Source organism: Lynx rufus, unplaced genomic scaffold (genome assembly GCF_022079265.1).
Source record: "Lynx rufus isolate CCGP_SWC_20201006 ecotype Redwood Valley unplaced genomic scaffold, mLynRuf1.p SCAF_1, whole genome shotgun sequence".
NCBI lineage: Eukaryota > Metazoa > Chordata > Mammalia > Carnivora > Felidae > Lynx > Lynx rufus.
Window position 1 is genome coordinate 8,141,585 of NW_025814823.1, and position 20,426 is coordinate 8,162,010.

The following is a 20,426-nucleotide window of genomic DNA, read 5'->3' on the forward strand; positions in this document are numbered from 1 at the left end:
CTCTTCTCTTTGGCTCCAGAATCAAATGCTCAAGGAAAATGTAATGACTGAACTGTGAGCAATCAACAACATTAAAATAATTTCTTTTTAAGAGCTGCAGTTTTAACATTTCTCCTTAGGTGGAACTGAGTGAAAGGAAAAAATGCAAATGAAACATTCAAACTCAAATCTCAAGGAAAACATGAAAGAGCCAGAAGAAGACACATAAAGGCAGCAGTGCAGAATATTCAAAACCTGGAACTTCAAGGTTGTAGGACCATGGCAAGTGGATATACATAACATATATGACTTTATCACCTCCCTGAGAGGTGAAAGAAGTCCTCCGATGGTTTAAAAAAATTTTTTTTAATGTTTTTATTTATTTTTGAGACAGAGAGAGACAGAGCATGAGCAGGGGAGGGGCAGAGAGAGGGAGACGCAGAATTGGAAGCAGGCTCCAGGCTCTGAGCTGTCAGCACAGAGCCCCACGCGGGGCTTGAACTCACGGACTGTGAGATCCGCCGGACGCTTAACCGTCTGAGCCACCCAGGCGCCCAGAAATCCTCCAATGGTTTTTAAAGATAAAGCCTCACCCTTAATTGGCACAGAGGCCTCCAAAATAAACTTGCCTCCATCTATTTACAGCCTCATCTCCCACTACTCTCTCCATACTCTCTGAACTTTAGCCACACAGACCTCCTTTCCCAGTTCGGTTTTTGCGCAAGCAAATTTGCCAGTAATGTTCTTTCCCATACTCTCCTACCTTTCAGTATCAGCCCAAGGATTTTTTAAGTTATCCCCATTATATGGTAACAGAGTAGGAGTCCATTTTATCGCGTTATATTTGGAAGGCAACACAGTGTAATGCTTTGAAAACGGATGATTGGGTCCTTGGGCATATTTAAACTCTTTTGTCTTGCTTTCCTTGCCTATAAAGTTGAGATAACAATAGAGCCTACTCCATAAGATTATTGAAGAGATTAAAGGGGATAATTCACGTAAAGGGCTTAGAATTCTATCGCGAGAAGAGCCCCAATATATGTTGGTAATTATCATCCGTACTTCGCTCCATGTCACCCGCCCCACCCCCAGCAGTTCCGCCGCTCCTCTTGCCTAGGAACCACATCAGCCCGATTCATTTCTATATTCTTAGCCTCCGCACAGGGTTCTGAACATAGCAGACCTTCGTTCTATGGTTTTAAAGAATAAACTGGCAAAGCCTCGTGTTCTACTTTTTGCCTTTTTCTAGCTGAAACGCTGCAAATTATTCATTGCACCTGTGCCTCGTTTGCCCTCACGAAAAATGTAGTCTCCACTTCGACGAGGTTTTGTATTCACTAAGGGGATGCATCTGCCAAAGCGCATTGCACATCTTCAAATACTGTACCAACGGTGGATGTTTATCATTAAGCGGAGGTCCGCGTCTTCCCTCCCCTCCGGCACATCTCGTCCCGACCCCACCCTCCCCCCAGCCCACACCCTTACTGCGCCCTTGGCCCCGGGTCCCTCGGGACTTCAGGCGTGGGAGCCCCGGCCCCGCGCGGCTCCCTCCCGGCGCCCCGCGCCCTCCTTCCTTCCTCGCCCGGACGGACGCACTTCCGGCGGATGTGGGGGGGCAACCCCGGAAACGGAAGTGAGCAGTGGGGCCGGCTGACGGTAACGGGGCCGAGAGGCTGTTCACTGAGCAAGTTGAAGATGGTGAGTGAGCCCCCGGGCGACCTGAGTTCCCGGCGGGTTCGGGACCCTGGCCCGGCAGGAACAGGCCGCCTCCCCCTGGCTCGTCCCGGGGTGGCGGCGGCGGCGGCGGGAGGATGAGGCCGGCCTCGGGCGCCATGATCTGTCGAGTCACGGGGTTGGGGGTTTCGTGGCTGTCGTCCGGGCTGGGCTCGGCGCGGGTCCCGCGCGTAGCGCTTCGGCTTCATCCCCTTCGCTTGGTTCTCTTCTCTCGGTCTGCGCCCCCTCGTCCCCAAGTCCCCAGTACCCCCCCGGCTCCTTCCTCGTGGTTGGCGCCGAGCTGGCACATCCGAGAGTGCAGCCTGTGATGCGGCGCTGCAGACTACCCTGCCCCAGAGGGGCGAACCTTGGGGGCCCAGAGCCCTCGAACTCCTCGCCCACCCCCGACCTCGGAACTGCTTTGCGAACAGACCCACAGCTGAAAGTCTCCTTTTCATCTCTTACCTTTATAGACATTTCTGGGAGCTTGTAGTATGCCAGACGTTGGAGGGGGTAAAAATCAAGGCAGTTGTTACTCCCCGTGTGTCTGTGTCTTTAGTGCATCCCCTCCCCCCTCCACTCCCTTTCTCTCCTTGTAACGTAAAAGTAGTGATGCTTGGGAAAGACTCCTGAACCGCCCTGGCCCCTGATTCTGATACTAGGCCATCTAAATCTAGAAAGCTTGTGTTGGTAATATTGCTGATTATTATGAAGATGTTGTATAAACTCTCTGAGGTGTAACTAGTGATACTTTTCATAGATTTGGTTTTCTCTGCTGCTTTAGTAGAAACATCGGGCGCCTATCCTGATGTTGTACAGAAGGAAATGGGGGGAAATGATAATAGTAGAACCCAGAGATCAGAATTCTCCTTTTCTTTGTGCATAGAAGAAACTTTCGTTCTGTTACTTTACAATAAAGCAATCTGGGAGGAGGAGAGTGTTCCTTTCCTGGTGGGAAAGTACCAGGAGATACATTTGGTAGGGTAGAATCATACCACTCTGGTCCTGGCAAGAGTTCAGGTGCCTGGGAGGATAAGTAAATGGGGCCAGAGACATTGTATGCCTTGATCATAGTCACGTAGTAGGTTAGAGACAGGCCACACTACATAGATTCCAGATTCTATTTCCTGATCAACCTTGACTTCTGTGTTGGGGAACCTGTTGTGTAGGTTCTTGAGTTCCAGGATAAGGATATTGGGCTTTGTTTTTCAGACTGGACATTGGTGAATCGGTGAAAGGTGGTTTTTTTTTTTTTTTTTTTTTTTACAGGTTGGTGGGGAAGATTATATGTTTTAGGAAAACCTTGAGATGCAGAATTGGAAAGTGGAAGAGTCTAGAGACAGCAGTACCCAGCAGAGTGCTGTTAAGGTTACCCAGGTGTGAGGTCTTGAAGTAGGGCGGTAGATTGAAGAAACCCTGGACAGGATAAAGTACCTGACCAAATAAAATACACGGGTAAATCCAACAGTCAACATAAAACACTGGTTTCTCAGAGTAGTTTCTCCTAGAGTAGTGTAAGGCTGCTCACCAAACTACCTGTAGCTGTTGTACATTTTTCTGCAGAATTACAGGGTTATTGTATGTGAGCAACACGTGATTAAAAGTTAGCTCTTGTGTGTTCCCTGTTGTAACATTTATTGCATTTTATTTGCTTGTTTAATTTATCTTCATTAGACTCAACCCTGGGGAAGGTGTACATTCAGCATCTACCAGAATACCTGACACATAATGGGTGTTTAATAAATCACCTGCTGATTATTAAATGGTTTTTATATTTAAATATAATTATTGAATTTTTTTGATTAAATGTTTTATAGCATAGATGTGGAGGGTGATAATACAGTAGTGCCCAATGTACTGTGAGTCTTTGGTTTTGTTTACATTATGCTGATTAGATTTATTTTTCATAGGGTGTACCCTCTTTCGGAAACCAAATACTTTCTGAACGTCCCTTTTTTTCTTAGCTTCTGTGACCTCATTCTTCTAGCCATTCTATTCATTCTTAACCCCATTTCCTTGTGCTTTTTTATTTTTTAAGGAATAGTGGTTTCCAGGATTCTGCCCTCGACTTTTTTTCGTTCTGTGCTAATCATTCCAACCTAGGGGAAGAATCTTTGCGATGAAAGTAATTCTGATCATGCCAGAACCTTCAGAGGCTCTCTCAATTTCAGAATAAAACCTGAATTTCTTCGCACGTTCGAGCCTTTTTTTCATTTTGCCAGTCTGCCTTTACCTCTGCCTCACTGAGACATGGAGTTATCTCAAACTACTTGTAGCGTATTCATTTATGTCTCTTTCTTTTACCTGTGTTCTTTTTTCCTAGAATGCCTTTCAATATGACAGTATTCAGAGATCAACTCAGGGATCCTACCTACTCCCAAGTTTGATATTATTTAGTGTACCATGTATAATCACCCTACCATAATGCTAAGTCTCATCACAGTTGTCTAGACTGTGGGCTCTTTGAGGGCAGAGACTTTATTTTTTTGTCTAATGCTTAAACAGTTTTTTACATAGATGTTGAGTGTAAGTTTTAAAAAGTTTTTTGTATTTAATGGTGTTTTTGGTTGTGTTGTAGAATGCCAGAGGCCTTGGATCTCAGCTAAAGGACAGCATTCCAGTTACTGAACTTTCAGCAAGTGGACCTTTTGAAAGTCACGATCTTCTTCGAAAAGGGTATATGGGTGGGGGGGAGGGGCGGAATCGTGACTTTGACTTTGTTGTAATAAAATGTTTCTGTGAATTCTTTTTCACAGTATTCTTTAAATATCTTGATAGGCCATAAATATATATTTAATTGGGGACATAGCAAGTAATATACCTTAGACTGGGTGAGTGTGGGCGTGGATGTTTTTTGTTTTTGTTTTTCTTTAATTTTTATTTAATTTACTTCTTTAATTTATATCCAAGTTAGCTAGCATATAGTGCAACAGTGATTTCAGGAGTAGATTCCTTAATGCCCCTTCCCATTTAGCCCATCCCCCTCCCACAACCTCTCCAGTAACCCTCTGTTTGTTCTCCACATTTAAGAGTCTCTTGGGGCGCCTGGGTGGCTCAGTCGGCTAAGCGTCCGACTTCAGCTCAGGTCACGATCTTGCAGTTCATGAGTTCGAGCCCCGCGTCGGGCCCTGTGCTGACAGCTCAGAGCCTGGGGCCTGTTTCAGATTACGTGTCTTCCTCTCTCTCTGACCCTCCCCCGTTCATGCTCTGTCTCTCTCTGTCTCAAAAATAAATAAACGTTAAAAAAAAAAAAGAGTCTCTTATGTTTTGTCCCCCTCCCTGTTTTTATATTATTTTTGCTTCCCTTCCCTTGTGTTCATCTGTTTTGTATCTTAGAGTCCTCATATAAGTGAAGTCCTGTGATATTTATCTCTCTCTGACTGACTTCGCTTACTGTAATACCCTCTAGTTCCATCACGTAGTTGCAAATGGCCAGATTTCATTCTTTTTGATTGCCGAGTAATACTCCAGTGTGTGTGTGAGTATTGTGTGTTTGTGTACCACATCTTCTTTATCCATTCAGTGGATGTTTTCTGTAATGAAGAAATGTTTTAACGGTAGTGGGTTCCCAGATTAGGGCCTCCTTCTAGGAGCTGTCACCCAGGAGCATGATTTGCTAGGATTCTCCTTTTTGCTACTGCTGACTTGGAAAGCCATTGTGTCCTTATCTTATTTCCTACTGGAGTAATTCTCTGGGAGACACTAGAACACAGCAGATACAGCATTAACTCTGGACTAGGCCGCCTGGGTTTTGATCCGCTCTTTACTAGATGTATGACTTTGAGCAGGTTACTTAATTGCTCTATTTCTCAGAGTCTTTATATGTGAAATAGGGCTGTTAATAATATAAATCTTATTTTGAGGAATAAATGAGTTAGTACATGAAAAATAGAACAGTCCCTGACATTAGTAAGTTCCCAGTAAGTGTTAGCCATTGTTATTTTTCTTCTCTACCCTCAGTGGACAGTTGTATCCTTGATTTCTTCCATGTTTCTATATGTTTAGGTCTCGATTTCTAGTACTTCTTGGCAGGTTGCCTTTCTGCTTAATCCAATAAGAGTAGCATCTGAATTTTGAATTCTATATGTAACTTTAAGATATTTAGGTCCTGCTATAATAGAATGTTGTTCTAATACTGGTGTCTGGGGACAGATATGATGCCTTGTTGTTATTGTCTTTCCATTTTATAGTGAAAGATGCAGTTTATAGTCTTTGGAATTAGAGAATATAATTTGATTTATGGCATAATGTAATCAAGTTCACGAGTTAGTCAGTAACCAAGTTCTGATGATTTGTTATTTATTTATTTTCACATAAAATGCTCCTTTTTCTTCCTGGTTAGACTATAAGATTGCTGTGAACAGAACCATTTTCAAATTCCACTTGTAGGATACTTCTGTACAAAGACAGTATTCAGTAAATGGTTGTTGCAGGATTTCTGTGGTTTCTTTCAGCTTTCAAATCCTGTTTTGGCAATAAGAATAGTTATCTTTATATATCTAGAGTGATAAAGACCAGTGGTCTGGTTCTAGCAGCATGTGACCTTACATACTAGGTGTTCAGTAAATGTGAAACACATTGTTCAACATGTGTTTATTAAAGATACGTTAAATATTGAATATGTATTGGACCTAAACAGAAGGGGTGTAGATATTTTGTATAGTAAAGGAAGCACGTCATCAAATAATAGTAGTTTTAAACATACTTTATTAAATTTCTTCTAGATAATAGGGCATCGTTTAAACACTTTTTTGAAGGGCTCTCCCTAGTTAATTGACTACTAGTATCTATAATTGGTACATTTTAAAACAGTTATATAGTAGATTTGACTTTTTTTCTCTTAATGTTATATAACTCGTTATAATTCATTATGTTACAATTCATAGTTATATGAATTTTAACACACGTATCAGTTTCTGTAACCACTGTCACAGTCAGGATGCAGAGTGTCATCGTCCCCCAAAAGTCCCTTGTGGCATTCTGTTATAGGTAAACGTATTGATAGATGTGATTTTGAGCTTTAGGGATTGAGTGATTTATCATCTACCTTTTAAATGTTTATTTTCAGCCTTCCTTGTGTGAAAAATGAACTTTTGCCTAGTCATCCTCTTGAATTATCAGAAAAAAATGTAAGTATGTTACTTGTATTTTTACTTTTTTCTCTAGTAGAATAGTTTTAGTAATACTTACGTGGTTTCATTTATTAAGACATTTTTGATTTTGAGCATTTGACCATGAAGAATATGAGGACTTATTTTCAGTATCCTTGTAGAGTAGGCTTCAAATTATCATTATACTGCTTCACTAAAGCTCTACACATTCCTTCTTTTGTCTTTTTTATGGATGTTTCTTTTTTTTTTCTTTTTTAAATTTTAACTAGGCTCCACGCCCAGCATGGGGCTTGAACTCATGACCCTGAGATTAAGAGTCCCATGCTCTACCAGCTGAGCCAGGTGCCCCTTTATGGACATTTCTGAAAGCCAATCCACCATTCCTCTCCTAATATTTCCCCATTTGATGATCCTGTTTTCTTTCATATTTTTCCTCTGCCATTTTTGGTATTGATCTCCAAATCCTTATCTCTAGCCTTGACCTCTTTCTCAAGCCCTGCACCTCCAAGGTACTGAGGGACATATCCTCTTATGTGGTATAGTAGGTACACAGAGGAATATGACATAATCCCCATCCTGGAGGGGCTGAGAATTTAACGGGAGGACAGGCAGTGGAGAGGGGCTATATAAAATGCTATAGAGGACGAAGACGGAGCAACCACTTGTGCATATGGCTAGTGGAAGGCTTTAGAGAGCAGACATATGAATAGTTTTAGATCAGTCACTCCCAAAGGGGGTATAGCCTGGATGGATGTTGTAAGGCAGCTTACAGGGTTTCTAAATACACGTTCAGAGCAAGAATAAAGAGGTGTCTTATTACTTCAGGAAGATGGTGCAATGTTATTATTAATAAGATGGGGCTCACTCAAATCAAGGGAGGAGACAGTCTCACTTTCCCAAGTATTATTTGGAATATTGGTTCACTTCTGGGCAATACATGTTAAGAGAAACTTGGACAAATCTGAGTGAGACTGGCCCAGATGAAGAGTTAAAAAATCATATAGTTGTTTTGAGACGCAGCTTCTATCTGCCACCTCTGTGTAGTCTCCTTAATCACTTAACCAGGTAGTGGGAGTCTCTTGAAATTGTCTGGCACTTTCTGTTATAAATCCTTCAGCACAGGTTGTGTAATTGAACTATCTAGGTTTGAATTCTTGGTACCATACTTAGCAACTAAGTGAACTTGGCAAGTTTCTTAATTTTTCTTTAAGTCTTAGTTTCTTCATCTGTATAATGGAGTTAGTAATAGCCCATGACTTGGCACCTGCTGACTTAAAGTAGCTCTCCATGATTGGGAGCTATAGTAACGATAGGGAAGATGGCCATCGTTATTCATACCAGTGGTTGTCAACTAGGAATGATTTTGCCTCCTCCAGGGGACATCTGAAAAGGTCTAATTGTCACAAGTGGTTGGGGAAGAAGGATCTTTGGTAGTGGCATCAGTTGGACGGAGGCCAGGGGTGCTGCTAAACATCTTACAGTGTACAGGACTGTCCCCGTGCACCACGACAGATAATTATGTAGCCCAAGATGTCAGTAGCGCCAGGGGTTGAGAAGTCCTGATCTGTATGTAATGTTTTCCCAGTTCGATCATACAACCTTCTCCGTGGTAGACTGGTTGTCGTACATTGCCACAGAGCCTAACTCTAATTTTGCATGTGGTTGTTAGTGATTAAGTATATGTTGACTGATAATTGCAGTTTGACAGCATATTATAAGGTGGATACATTCATCAAAGTTTGTAAAATTGAATCTTTTACATAAAACTGTATTTACTTAATTCAATATTTAAAGGAAACCCTTCAGTGAGAACTTCAGATTATATACCCATAATGAAATATTGCATATTTTCTCTAAGGACCATCTGTTAAAATTTTGCACTCCAGCTACAGTAGTTAAAAACCATATTGCTTAATATTCTTTAGACTTCACGTATATGGCCCCAGGTTGTGTCTCAGTGGGCACTAATCTCTCAGTAGGTATTTGATTAAAATTTCTTACCCTGCCCCTGCCATGACTTAAAATCTTACCAAGAGAATGTAGTATAATAAAAAATGATCACACAGGTCACTTTACCTTACTGTAGTTAACTTACACAGACCTTTGTAGCAGTCTGTCTGCAAATCATATCCGCTACCCCTAAGAGCCATTTTAGGAAACTGTATGATTAGAATCCATGAATGGAGTTGATTCATTTTGCCTGAAGTACATTAAATTGTCAAAGTTTTTTACAAGTAATATCAATGTTTAGTAAAAATATGATTCCAGAAAAAAAAAATTCCTTATTAGCACCCAATGCAAACTGGACAGACTTTAGAGTTTCGGATCCCTACCCCCCAGGAATCTACTACTCCAAAGAGTGGAGTTTAAACATTATAGCCTAGTTAACAGGGTGGTATAATGGGTGTGATTATTTCTTTTGTGAAATCCTTTGAATTGTATATTTTCATACTGAGAAATTCACCATTTTTGTCACTTGTATGTAACTGTTTCTGGATCTCAGGTTATTTATACCTTTCTGTGTTTTACCAGTTCTGCGGGAATTCTAATCAAAAGCACTGAAATGTTTTGTAAGTGTATTTTTGCAATGTGAAAAACATTCTTTATCTAAAGTTTTGTAAATCCAAGTTTTAGGGGTAATTTTACGTTAGTGAAGTACCCTATACCTGCATGCTGGATAAAACAGACGTACGTACTCTAAACTTTATTAACAAAAGTGTTTTGTTTTTATTTCAGTTATGGATAGTAAAATGCTTTGTCTAAGTGTTGTGTTACACATGTATCAATGAAGTTTTGAAAGCAGAGTGTTGAGTGTAACCTTTCGACTTCCGTTGTTGTCCTGTGTAGTTCCAGCTCAACCAAGATAAAATGAATTTTTCCACACTGAGAAACATCCAGGGTCTGTTTGCTCCACTCAAATTACAAATGGAATTCAAGGCAGTGCAGCAGGTGAGTTTGTGCATGTCAGCTATGATACATTCCACCTGTGTGTTGCTATGGCCTGGAAGGACTCTTCCCTAGTCGTAGCCCTATAAACCTTACCTTCTCTTCTCTGCAGCCTATTCTACTTTGTCCCCTTTTAGGATAGGACTCCGAGTCCTACTTTATACAGAAAAAAAAGAAGACATTAAGTGGAAGACTTCAAATTAAGAGCTCAGTGCCAAAACTTACCTGCATCTGCTTTCATGTTTTTCTTTTTGGAGGGTTACATTGAATTTGAAATGCCTCTAGAAATATCCACGTGTGGTGCGTAGCAGGCAGTTTGCGTATAGCTGGGTACGCCTGTTGCTAAAGAATAAGATCTTCAGAAATGTCCTTCCAGGTGTAAGAACTGTTCTCGACCTGTGTTCTAGGTTCTGCCCTCTCACACCACGTCAGAGAATCCCCTTTCCGTGGATCCTTTCTGTAGCTGATGTCTTCATCCTCTCCGTCTACTTGCTCAGACTCCTCAGCAGTGTTTATGTGCATCCCGACCTTTTCTGTCTTTTAAAACAACCCAAATGTATCAGTCCCTTTATAGCAGCTTCTCGCTCACTAAATGTACTTTTGCCAAGTTAGTGTCTTAGACTTGCCTCTGTTTGCTGCGTATGTGCCTTTGCCTCCTGTCCACCCAACCCACTGTTTCCTGGCTTCCATCACCAGTGAAACTGCTCCTGAACAGTGTGGACGTCTGGTCTCCCTGTGGTGTGTAATACCAATGACTCCTTCCTTCTTCCCCGGGCTTTTAGGACACCACACTTTTCCTGATACTCCTTCCTGTCTGAAATCGCCTTCTCAGGTATTTCTGCATAGGTTCCTTTTGCTTTTTTCTTCTGCATCTTGCAATTCCAGGTTTGTTAGTTCCCGTCTCCAGTCCTCTTCTCATCCTATTATTTCCTACCTATTCCTGTGACTTTAGGTATCATGTATATGTTGATGACTCCCAAGTTTTAATTCTCATGAGCTGTAAACCTGTAGGCTTCTCCAGTTGTAAGTCCCACGGGCACTTCACGTTTCACATGTGTGAGTACAGAAGAACTCCTTATGCCGCACATACTCTGTGTCAAGTGTGACTAGGTTGCTACCTAAGGCAGAGATTGCAGCATTAGCCTTGGTTATCTCAAGCGGCACCTGTCCCCACCCGCCACCCTGCCTCCCCCCGTCCAGTCAATTACATGTTGACACCATCGCTTCTGCATTGGTTTTGATCCCCTACTGTGCTTCGTCTGGATCAGTGCGACGACACCCACCCCTGCTGCCCTCCAGTCCATTGTACATGCTGTAGCCACGTAGTTTTTGTAAAATACAGAGTTGATCGTGGCACTCCCCTCACTTTGCCCTCAGAATAATACTCTGACCCTGTAACGTGGCTGTGCTCCTGAAGTGGCCTCTCCTTGTTCTCCAGTGTACTTCGTAGCCTCCTGAAACTACTTTCAGCGTCCTAGTTTTTTTTTCTGGCCTTTTGGCTTTTGCACGTGTTCTTCCTACTACTGTGTCTTTTTCAACAAATTCTATTAATGCCAGCAACTGTGTTGGCTGAGTCGTCCTGGAAGCTGTTTTAGAACTTTTTTCCAAGGATCAAGCTCCGAAAGAGCATGTGTGGCTCTAACAGTAACCTGGATGTGAATCTTGGCTCCACTGCCTACCAGTCTTAAGAACTTAAACGAGTTAGAGACCTTTCTGAGCCCCAGATCTTGTGTTTGTTTTTAATGTGAAATGGAGTTAACAGGAACAACACTGTCGGGTTATTAGGGTAACTCTGAAGATTAAATACAACATATGTTTGGCACCGAATTGTTCGTTTCCCTTTTATTTTCCTGCTACTCAGATTCCAGTTACATATTGCTCATATTTTGGGCCTAAACTTTTAACTCCATTTTTGGATTTAAACTTTAAAATCCATTTTTGGATTTTTAATCCAAAAATCCCCATCCAGAATTCTGTCCCCCGCCCCGCCTTTTTCCCTTATCCTTGTGCTCTTGTGGTTCTTGCTTGTTGGGATGTATAACAACTGCCTGCTCCTTCCTGCTTTTGGTGCTTTCCAGGACCGTGTCTGATCAAACTGTACCTACCAGGCCCCTCACTCTCTGATTTAACTCAAAGCTCCATTTTTGTCTCTTCCTCTGTCTTCCCTACTTTCCTTTAAAAAACAAAAACAAACAAAAATACATACATACATACATACATACATACATTTGTCAACCTAGAGATTTTTTCATCCTAAATTCTATAAGCCATTAGTAATTAAAAATAGTTTTAGTCTGGTTATATTTTCTTGGGGGAGATAATCTTAACGCCCTGAGATTTCAAAGTCATGGTTACTTTAAAATACTGGTATCATATGGTCACGGACCATCACTCTTGGTATTCTTTTGTTACTATCCAAACTAACCTTACGACTAACAGAGAACACAAAACTTGAAAATTTGGTTTGCTTATATAAAAGTTCATCGAATACCAAGTATGTGCCAACGACTATACTATATACATACTTTACACCACACCATTCCGCCAGTTTGAGAAGAAGGTGATAGTATCCTGTTTCCCAGATGAGGAAACCAAGAGTGAGACAGATCAGGTACTTCTACGAAGCCAAAGTAATGGCGAGTCCTAAAACAGTCTGGATCCAGAGACCACTGGCTCTACAACCCGTGCTTTCTCTGCTACGCTTACAAACCAGGGTGCAGGTACTATGCTTGATACTTTACTTGAAGGGGCGCCTGGGTGGCTCAGTCGGTTAAGCATTCGACTCTTGATTTCAGCTCAGGTCACGATTTCACGGTTTGTGAGTGCAAGCCCTGTGTCAGGCTCTGTGCTGACAGCACGGAGCCTGCTTGGGTTTCTCTGTCTCTCGCTCTCTCTCTGCCCTTCTCCTGCTCTCTCTCGGTCTCAAAATAAATAAACATTAAAAAAAAAAAAAGTTGGGGGCGCCTGGGTGGCTCAGTTGGCTAAGCGTCCGACTTTGGCTCAGGTCACGATCTCACGGTCCGGGAGTTAGAGCCCCGCGTCGGGCTCTGTGCTGACAGCTCAGAGCCTGGAGCCTGCTTTGGATTCTGTGTCCCCCTCTCTCTCTGCCCCTCCCCTGGTCATGCTCTGTCTCTCTCTGTCTCAAAAATAAATAAATGTTAAAAAAAATAAAAAAAAAAAGTTAAAAAAAATACGGTACTTGAAAAAAGTAGATACTCCTAGTTCAGAATGGTATCGTGTTTTTTTTTGTTTTGTTTTGTTTTAAAGTTCATTCATTTATTTTGAGAGCGAGAGTGGGAGAGGGAGGGAGGGAGAATCCAAGCAGGCTCTGCACTGCCAGCACAGAGCCCAATGTGGGGCTCGAACTCATGAACCAGGAGATTATGATCTGAGCCAAAATCAAGAGCCGGGGGCTTAGCCAACTCAGCCACCCCAGTGCCTGATGTTACTGTGTTTTTCAAAGGCCTCACAAGTGACTTTGACCTTCCTTTCTGGTTACCAGTACTGTTTTAAAGGGCCATAACTTACATTTTTACTATGAGCAATATGAAACAACATACAGAGTGAAGTCATCAGTTTGCTAAGTAGAGTAGTACTCTTACTAAGGTGGAATTTCTTCAGGAATTTGATCATCCCACCTTTATTTGGAACTAGATTATGGCGTTAGGCTCTGGGATTTTTGCACGTCGTCATGTGTATGACAGAAGCAAATCCCCAAAATATGTGCAAACCTGATGGGATTATTAAGTGTTAATAAAAACTCTAATTTTCAGGGTCTTTACGTACTTTGAGTAAAGTTTTGAGGAAATTTTAAAAAATTTGGTTTGGGTCTAAAATATGAACTACTATTTGTTTTTTTTCCCCCCCACTGGTTAAACGGTTTATTTAGTTTTGTGAATTTTACAAATAAAGAATGAAGAGCAAGAAGTTAGATTATTTATTGTTCCCCCCCCCTTTGGTTTTCTCTAATCTTGCCCTTTCATATTTTTCCTGAAGGCTCAGCGTCTTCCATTTCTTCCAAGCTCAAACCTTTCACTGGATATTTTGAGGGGTAATGATGAGACTATTGGATTTGAAGATATTCTTAATGGTAAGTGTCATTCAGCACCTTTTTATGGAGCCCTAATAATGTACAAGGCAATGGTAGCAAACAAAACCCCAGCGTCCTGTCCTCATCCATGTGGCCCTTACAGCTCATTGGATTCACTTGTGTTTATGCATTGCAATGAGACAAAATTTAATGGTAATAACTGTTCTTTAACTGGTTTTTAAAGGTGAAAGTTCTTTGTGGAGTTTCAAGGTTATAGTTACTATGAATCAACTAATGATAGTCTTTCATTTCATGTCCTGCAGACATAGACTAATGTGTGAGTCTAACATAGTATTGTTAGGGTAGCTTGAACAATGATTGTTGTTTCAGTATTTAAAATATTTGTGGGACACGACTAGTTTTTAAAAGAACTAGAAAAAATAAGAAAATTTTTCCTTAAAAATTGCCTCCCACCCCCAAAGAATTTTTGTGCTACTGTAGGTGGTGAATAGGAAAGAAGAATCTATCATTTTTTTTTTTTTTTAAATTTTTTTTTTTTTTTCAACGTTTATTTATTTTTGGGACAGAGAGAGACAGAGCATGAACAGGGGAGGGGCAGAGAGAGAGGGAGACACAGAATCGGAAACAGGCTCCAGGCTCTGAGCCATCAGCCCAGAGCCCGACGCGGGGCTCGAACTCACGGACCGCGAGATGGTGACCTGGCTGAAGTCGGACACTTAACCGACTGCGCCACCCAGGCGCCCCAAGAATCTATCATTTTTAACAAAATTCCTTGGATAGTTGTATCGTGTATGAGATAAATGACTTTTTTTTTTTTTTTTTTTTTTAATTTTTGGGACAGAGAGAGACAGAGCATGAACGGGGGAGGGGCAGAGAGAGAGGGAGACACAGAATCGGAAGTAGGCTCCAGGCTCTGGGCCATCATCAGCCCAGAGCCCGACGCGGGGCTCGAACTCACGGACCGCGAGATCGTGACCTGGCTGAAGTCGGACGCTTAACCGACTGCGCCACCCAGGCGCCCCAAGAGATAAATGACTTTTAAGTAAGAACCATACATGCAGCATCCCCTATTTTTTTGCTCCTGAGGAAGATAAACAAATATAATTCTGTCTAGTGTTGTTTCTGCTCATTTTGCCCTGGCGGTTCAGGAGAAACAGAAAAACCCAACAGGATTAAATTATACTAGTTTTGCTTGGCTGCTGACATCCGGTGAGGAAATGCTGTGGACACAACAGAAGTCTAGTGAGCCTGCCCTTCGAGAATCTTGAATGCAGGAAAACCTGGAATCCCTAAGCTTTTTACATTGAACTACACCTCATTTTAAGTTAGCAAGGTGATAGTTCATGTCTGCATGTTTCTATCTTGCATTTTAAATTAGTTATAAGAACACATTTACTTAAAAATCACCTCCTGTAAGTTTGTGTAAAGAAAGTGAGAGATGCTTGTTGAGCATGTACTCAGTTATATATTTACTATGTATCAGGCACTGAGCTAGGCTCTGAATATACAATGGTAAAAAAACAAACTGTGCTGGGGCGCCTGGGTGGCTCAGTCGGTTGAGCTTCCGACTTCGGCTCAGGTCATGATCTCGCGGTCCGTGAGTTCGAGCCCCGCGTCGGGCTCTGTGCTGACAGCTCAGAGCCTGGAGCCTGCTTCCGATCCTGTGTCTCCCGCTCTCTCTGACCCTCCCCCGTTCATGCTCTGTCTTTCTCTGTCTCAAAAATAAATAAACATTAAAAAAAAAATTAAAAAAAAACAAACTGTGCTTTCTAAAGCAGGAGGTAAACGTTAAACAGTTAAACACAGACATATAATTGCAAATTGTGATAAATTCTAGGAATAAAAAGGGATAGGGGTATAGTTTGTTGTTGAGTAGGAGAGAGAGGCACTTTTGGGAATATGACACATAACCTGATTCCTAGAAGATGAATGAGTTAGTTGATAAAGTAGAGGTAGAAGCAGTGTGTTCAGGGTCTGTAACCTGAGAGAACAGCTGAAGAACTCTGATGTTGTCCTATCTAGAAGCTAACAGGTTAGCCTGCCATGGTTTCATGAATCCAGGCAGAAGACAAGATTCCTAGAGACAACAGTTTATTACTAAGAGCAGTAGTAGTAGCTGGAGTGTCAGCTTTCTGGTTGGTTCCCTGAGCCCCAGCTCCCACGGAGCAGCTAGAAGAAGGTCAGGTGATGCTGCATATGTTATGTATTTTGTTACAGGGAGAGGAACCCCCAGGTAAGGGCATCTGAATCTTTTACAATAGGCAGTAAGGCTTCCTGTTCTGTGCTCCAGAGGAGACACGATCTTTGTCTTCTTAGTCTGTTCACTTTAGTAACAACTTTGGACAGAGAGCCTAGAACAAAGGCAGGCTGTGTATCCAAGGCTTACAGAAGCGTGAGAGACGCATGGAGAATTGTGTCAACACACGTAAGAGTGTGTTAAGAAGACCTATGTGACTGGACGGTTTTGAGTTCAGTGTTGGAGGTGATGAAGTTTTGCTTGCTCATCAGGGAGTACTTGGCCAAGAAAATTCTGCACATTTTACGAGGAAGGGAAGGGAATATGAGGAGGGCAATAGTAAAGTCAAAACAAGACTTTTAATGCTGAAAGGGGATTTCTGTTTACTCTAGTTCCCTCACTTGATGGTGGTTAAACAGCCTGATGGAGAGGCTCAGTCCTCCCTCATGGTCTCACAGCAGGCGGTGGAGTCATAGGCCATCGCCCTGCTTATGTGACGTGCTGTTTTCTGGTGGAAGTGACTTATTTAATAAGCATGTACTTTATTAAACTCAAAGTTTAAAACGGTTTAAAAGAAAGTCGTCATTATACAAATTAACGTATTCTTTAACAATTTAAAACATTACAGCTGAAACTCAAGTCCTCCACGATTACCCCCAAACCCATTTCTCTTTTATTCTTCATTTACTTGCTATTTATATTTAGTGTATTTCCTTCCAGACTTTTTCCTATATGTCTTCATACAAATATATGTAACCAGAAGTATTTGGCATTGCTTAGTGTTTTGTTTTTGTTTTTTTAACACAATAGGTATACTGGGTCTATCTTAACGGTATGCGTGATACCTCAGTGCATTTATTGATGCTTGGTTATCTTTTTCAGTTATTCACATGAAACAGTGCTGTAGGCAAACATCTTTGCCTATCCTTTGTACTCATGTGCAGGCATTTTTTTAAGTTTAGATTTTGAATGCCTGTTACATACATAGCAGTTTACTCTGTTATTAATAATTACAGCAGCATCAGTTGTTGTTAAGGCTGCTTTATGGTGCGATGAGTGCAGAGAGTATATAGATGACTGAACTGATGTGACACAGTAATCTCTAGTCTCTTAGGAGATCAGCGAGGAAACATCCAGATCTGTAATCATTATTTTAATGTGGGTGGTTATTTATTTTTACAAACTGATTTTACAGTCTAGTTCATCGGGGTTTTTTTATCCTGTTTGTGGAGTAGGGGACAGAAATGGAAAAAGGCTTTGTTATTTTGCAACTTACTGTTAGTATTAATTTTAAAAGCTCTTCTAGGTGTATTGTATGGTTAAAATAAGTCTTTTGTCTGACTCATCTCTAAAAATGAGTGAAGATTTTTAAAATTTTCTTGGTCTAGGATTCTGATATATGTTTGTGTATGGAAGAGAGTACAAAACAATAGAAATAAAACGTTTTTGCAAACTAGATTAAGAGACTGCTCAATTTCTTGATTAGAGATTGTTTCTGGGAAGCCTCTGGAAAACTTCAGAGCTTTGAAAAAGAAGAACGTTTTCAATCTATTGTTTTTGTTTGTTTTACAGTCAACTGTATTGAGGTATAATTGACATACAATAGAATGCTCTCATTTTAAGTGTATATTCTGTGAATTTTAGCAAATGTGTACTGCTGTGTAAGTGTCCCCCCAGTCAAGATATAAAATGTTTATCACCCCAGAAAGTTTGCTTGCTCCTTTTGCAGTCAGTCCCTCACCTTTGGCCCCAGGCAACTGCTGGTCTGTCTTCTTTCATGTTAGTTTTGCCTGTTCTAGATTTTCATGTGAGTGGAATCATGGAATTTATCTTTTTTTGAGAATCTTTAATATGTTTGTTTTTGTTTGTTTTCAGACCCGTCACAAAGTGAACTAATGGGAGAGCCACACTTGATGGTGGAATATAAACTGGGTTTACTGTAATCTCTTGTGCTGTTCATGAAAATAGAGGGGCTGCATCTTGTTTATAGTCCTCTTTTTACTATAATTTGATGTACACAACATTAAAAGTACTGACATCTGAGAATTCTTGCCTAAATAGCATCTGTGATCATTTGAAATCATTTGGGTCTTTGGTTTATTGAAAGCACTAAAGGGAGATGCTTTTAAAACTCCCAATTTATATGAAAACAGTAGCCTTCTGTATCTTTAAAAAATTGTTGCTAATGAGTATTTTAAAACTGTCTACAGGTCTACAGTGCAACCTGTTGTTTGGGTATTCTATAAATTTAGTTCTGAAACCATTATCAGCATTTGAGTCTGCAACCTTCATAGTAATGTCTTTCAGAATAAACATCTGTAATTGATTTTAGCGGCAACACTTCAAATTAAGTACAAAGCAAGGTATTTATATTTTACCTTGTTTCAGTATAGCTCATTAATATTCAGAAGAATAATATTGGCTGTATTGATGCTATTTTAGAATTATAGCTATTCTTTGAGGTTGAAAAGTATAAGTTCAAAGGTCTTGATTTCGGTCTTGTCTTTAACGTGAAAAATTAAATAAAGCAACCAGGATATGCTGATTAAACTGTTGTACCACATAGATTTATATATCACAAGATGCTTAAATTGAAAAATAATCAGAATATTCATGTACACACATACTATGTATCCATGAACAAATCCCATAATAATTTATTTAAAAATAAACCTTTGCTATGGTTGTTCTTTCTTATATTCTTTATGCACCTGGTATACAAAAATTAAAGAATTTTAGATTTAATTAGTAAATGGGTCATCTTTCACTAATAAGAAATATATTTTGATAATAAAAGTACCAAATGAAGATGATTTTAAAAACTCTATATTGAAACAGTAGCCTTCTATGTCATAAAAAAAGTTATTACTGAATATTGTAAAACTGCTTATATTCAGAGTTTGCTCCCTGCAATCCCAAATCATTTGGTTCAACATGTCAGTAGTGTCAGGGATGACAAACCTTGAAATAAAGCAGATGACACATTTTTAAAAATTGCTCTTGGGGTGTCTGGGTGGCTTAGTCAGTTGAGTGTCTGACTTCAGCTTAGGTCATAATCTCACGGTTCATGAGTTTGAGCCCCACATTGGGCTGGCTGCTGTCAACGCGGAACCCACTTTAGATCCTCTCTCCCCCTCTCACTCTGCCCCTCCCCTGCTTGCGTGCTCTTTCTCAAATATAATAAATAAACATTAAACAACAACAACAACAACAAACCTCTAAAATTACTCCTGACTGTTGAGGTTAGGTTTAGAAACACCTTTGCTACCACAATATTTGCCAAACCATTTTACACTTAAATTATGAGAAAACACAGAATTAATGAAGGTTCACTGAGTGTTTCTAGATATATTCTTTCAACTAAGAAAATGGGAAATTTCTTCTTTACCATAGTTCTAAGAATACTACATAACCTTCCTGACCAGGAGAGGGTACTATGAAATTAATGAGCATAGTTTAAATGGAAAGCTGATGCTTTAAACAAATGGGAATACTTTCTGAAGGTCTTTTCACTTCCCCTCTCTCTCCTTTTCCTCTTTTACCTTCTTTGTAAAGAATACCAGTGATCCTGATTGCTGGATACACAAAAAATCCCCTGGGGATCTTGTGAAGGAATTTTGGTACTGGGTCTGAATCTCAGAAATTCCAATAAGACCAGAATGGATCCTAGGAAGTGTACTTTTGAAAAGCTCTCCAGGCTTGAGAACCTTTGATGTGTATGCTTGCTTTCCTCTATGCTCACTTTTGCCTTTGTATTAGCAAGAGTCATTGGCATTAATTAGTTAATTCTTCTGGCCTACCTCACTGCTGAAAAGCTTGCCATTTCTTAATTCCTGCAGTCTTTACTATGTGCTTGGAGTTGAATTATTTGGGTTCCTGCATTAGAGTCCATTGCAGGGCTGTCTGAGTTACCTGTCTAGGTGTCCAACTCTAATTAGGCATTTTTTCTTTCAGAGGCTGTGACTTTATTGAAGAATTAGTTTAGTATTTTCCTGGTCTTTTTTTTTTTTTTTTTTTTTGCTTGTGAACTATCTTTGGGTTCAAGGGGAACTTCATAGGTTGGTGGCTAATTGAAATTCATTTTATTCACATTAAAATGATAAAATTCACAATAAAAGATGGAAGCATGCCTAACAAGGTGCAATCTAATTCTTTCTTAAGCCTCTCAATATATATGAGGATAAAGGGATTTGTGGGTTTTATTGTCTGGAAATGTTGGGGGCGGTTGGCAAAAAATTAAGCACTATTTGGCATACACGCCATGGGATGGCTCTTTCCTACCCTCTGTGCAAAATACAGCTGATAGGTGTACCATGTTTCCTTAATTGTGCCCTTTGCAGTGTTATCCCTCTTTCAGGAGTACACATAACCACTGTACAACCCATTGCTC

At 40.5% G+C, this 20,426-nt stretch overlaps 1 protein-coding gene across 1 annotated transcript; it reads left to right on the forward strand.

The window, feature by feature from the left end:
- The first annotated feature begins 1,567 nt into the window (after positions 1–1,567).
- POMP (proteasome maturation protein) lies at positions 1,568–18,082 on the forward strand. The gene is made up of 6 exons (XM_047078213.1): positions 1,568–1,677; positions 4,271–4,368; positions 6,761–6,821; positions 9,651–9,752; positions 13,746–13,839; positions 17,912–18,082. The coding sequence occupies exons 1-6, from the start codon at positions 1,585–1,587 to the stop codon at positions 17,977–17,979; spliced, it is 516 nt and encodes a 171-aa protein (XP_046934169.1). The 5' UTR covers positions 1,568–1,584; the 3' UTR covers positions 17,980–18,082.
- Positions 18,083–20,426: the final 2,344 nt, after the last annotated feature.

What these genes read in the sequence shown, in the direction of transcription:
- POMP (XM_047078213.1), top strand. Translation starts at nt 1,585, where the DNA reads ATGTGGGGGGGCAACCCCGGAAACGGAAGTGAGCAGTGGGGCCGGCTG. An exon ending in TTGAATTATCAGAAAAAAAT is followed by an intron (nt 6,822 to 9,650) that starts GTAAGTATGTTA and finishes TGTCCTGTGTAG; the next exon opens with TTCCAGCTCAACCAAGATAA. An exon ending in AATTCAAGGCAGTGCAGCAG is followed by an intron (nt 9,753 to 13,745) that starts GTGAGTTTGTGC and finishes TTTTTCCTGAAG; the next exon opens with GCTCAGCGTCTTCCATTTCT.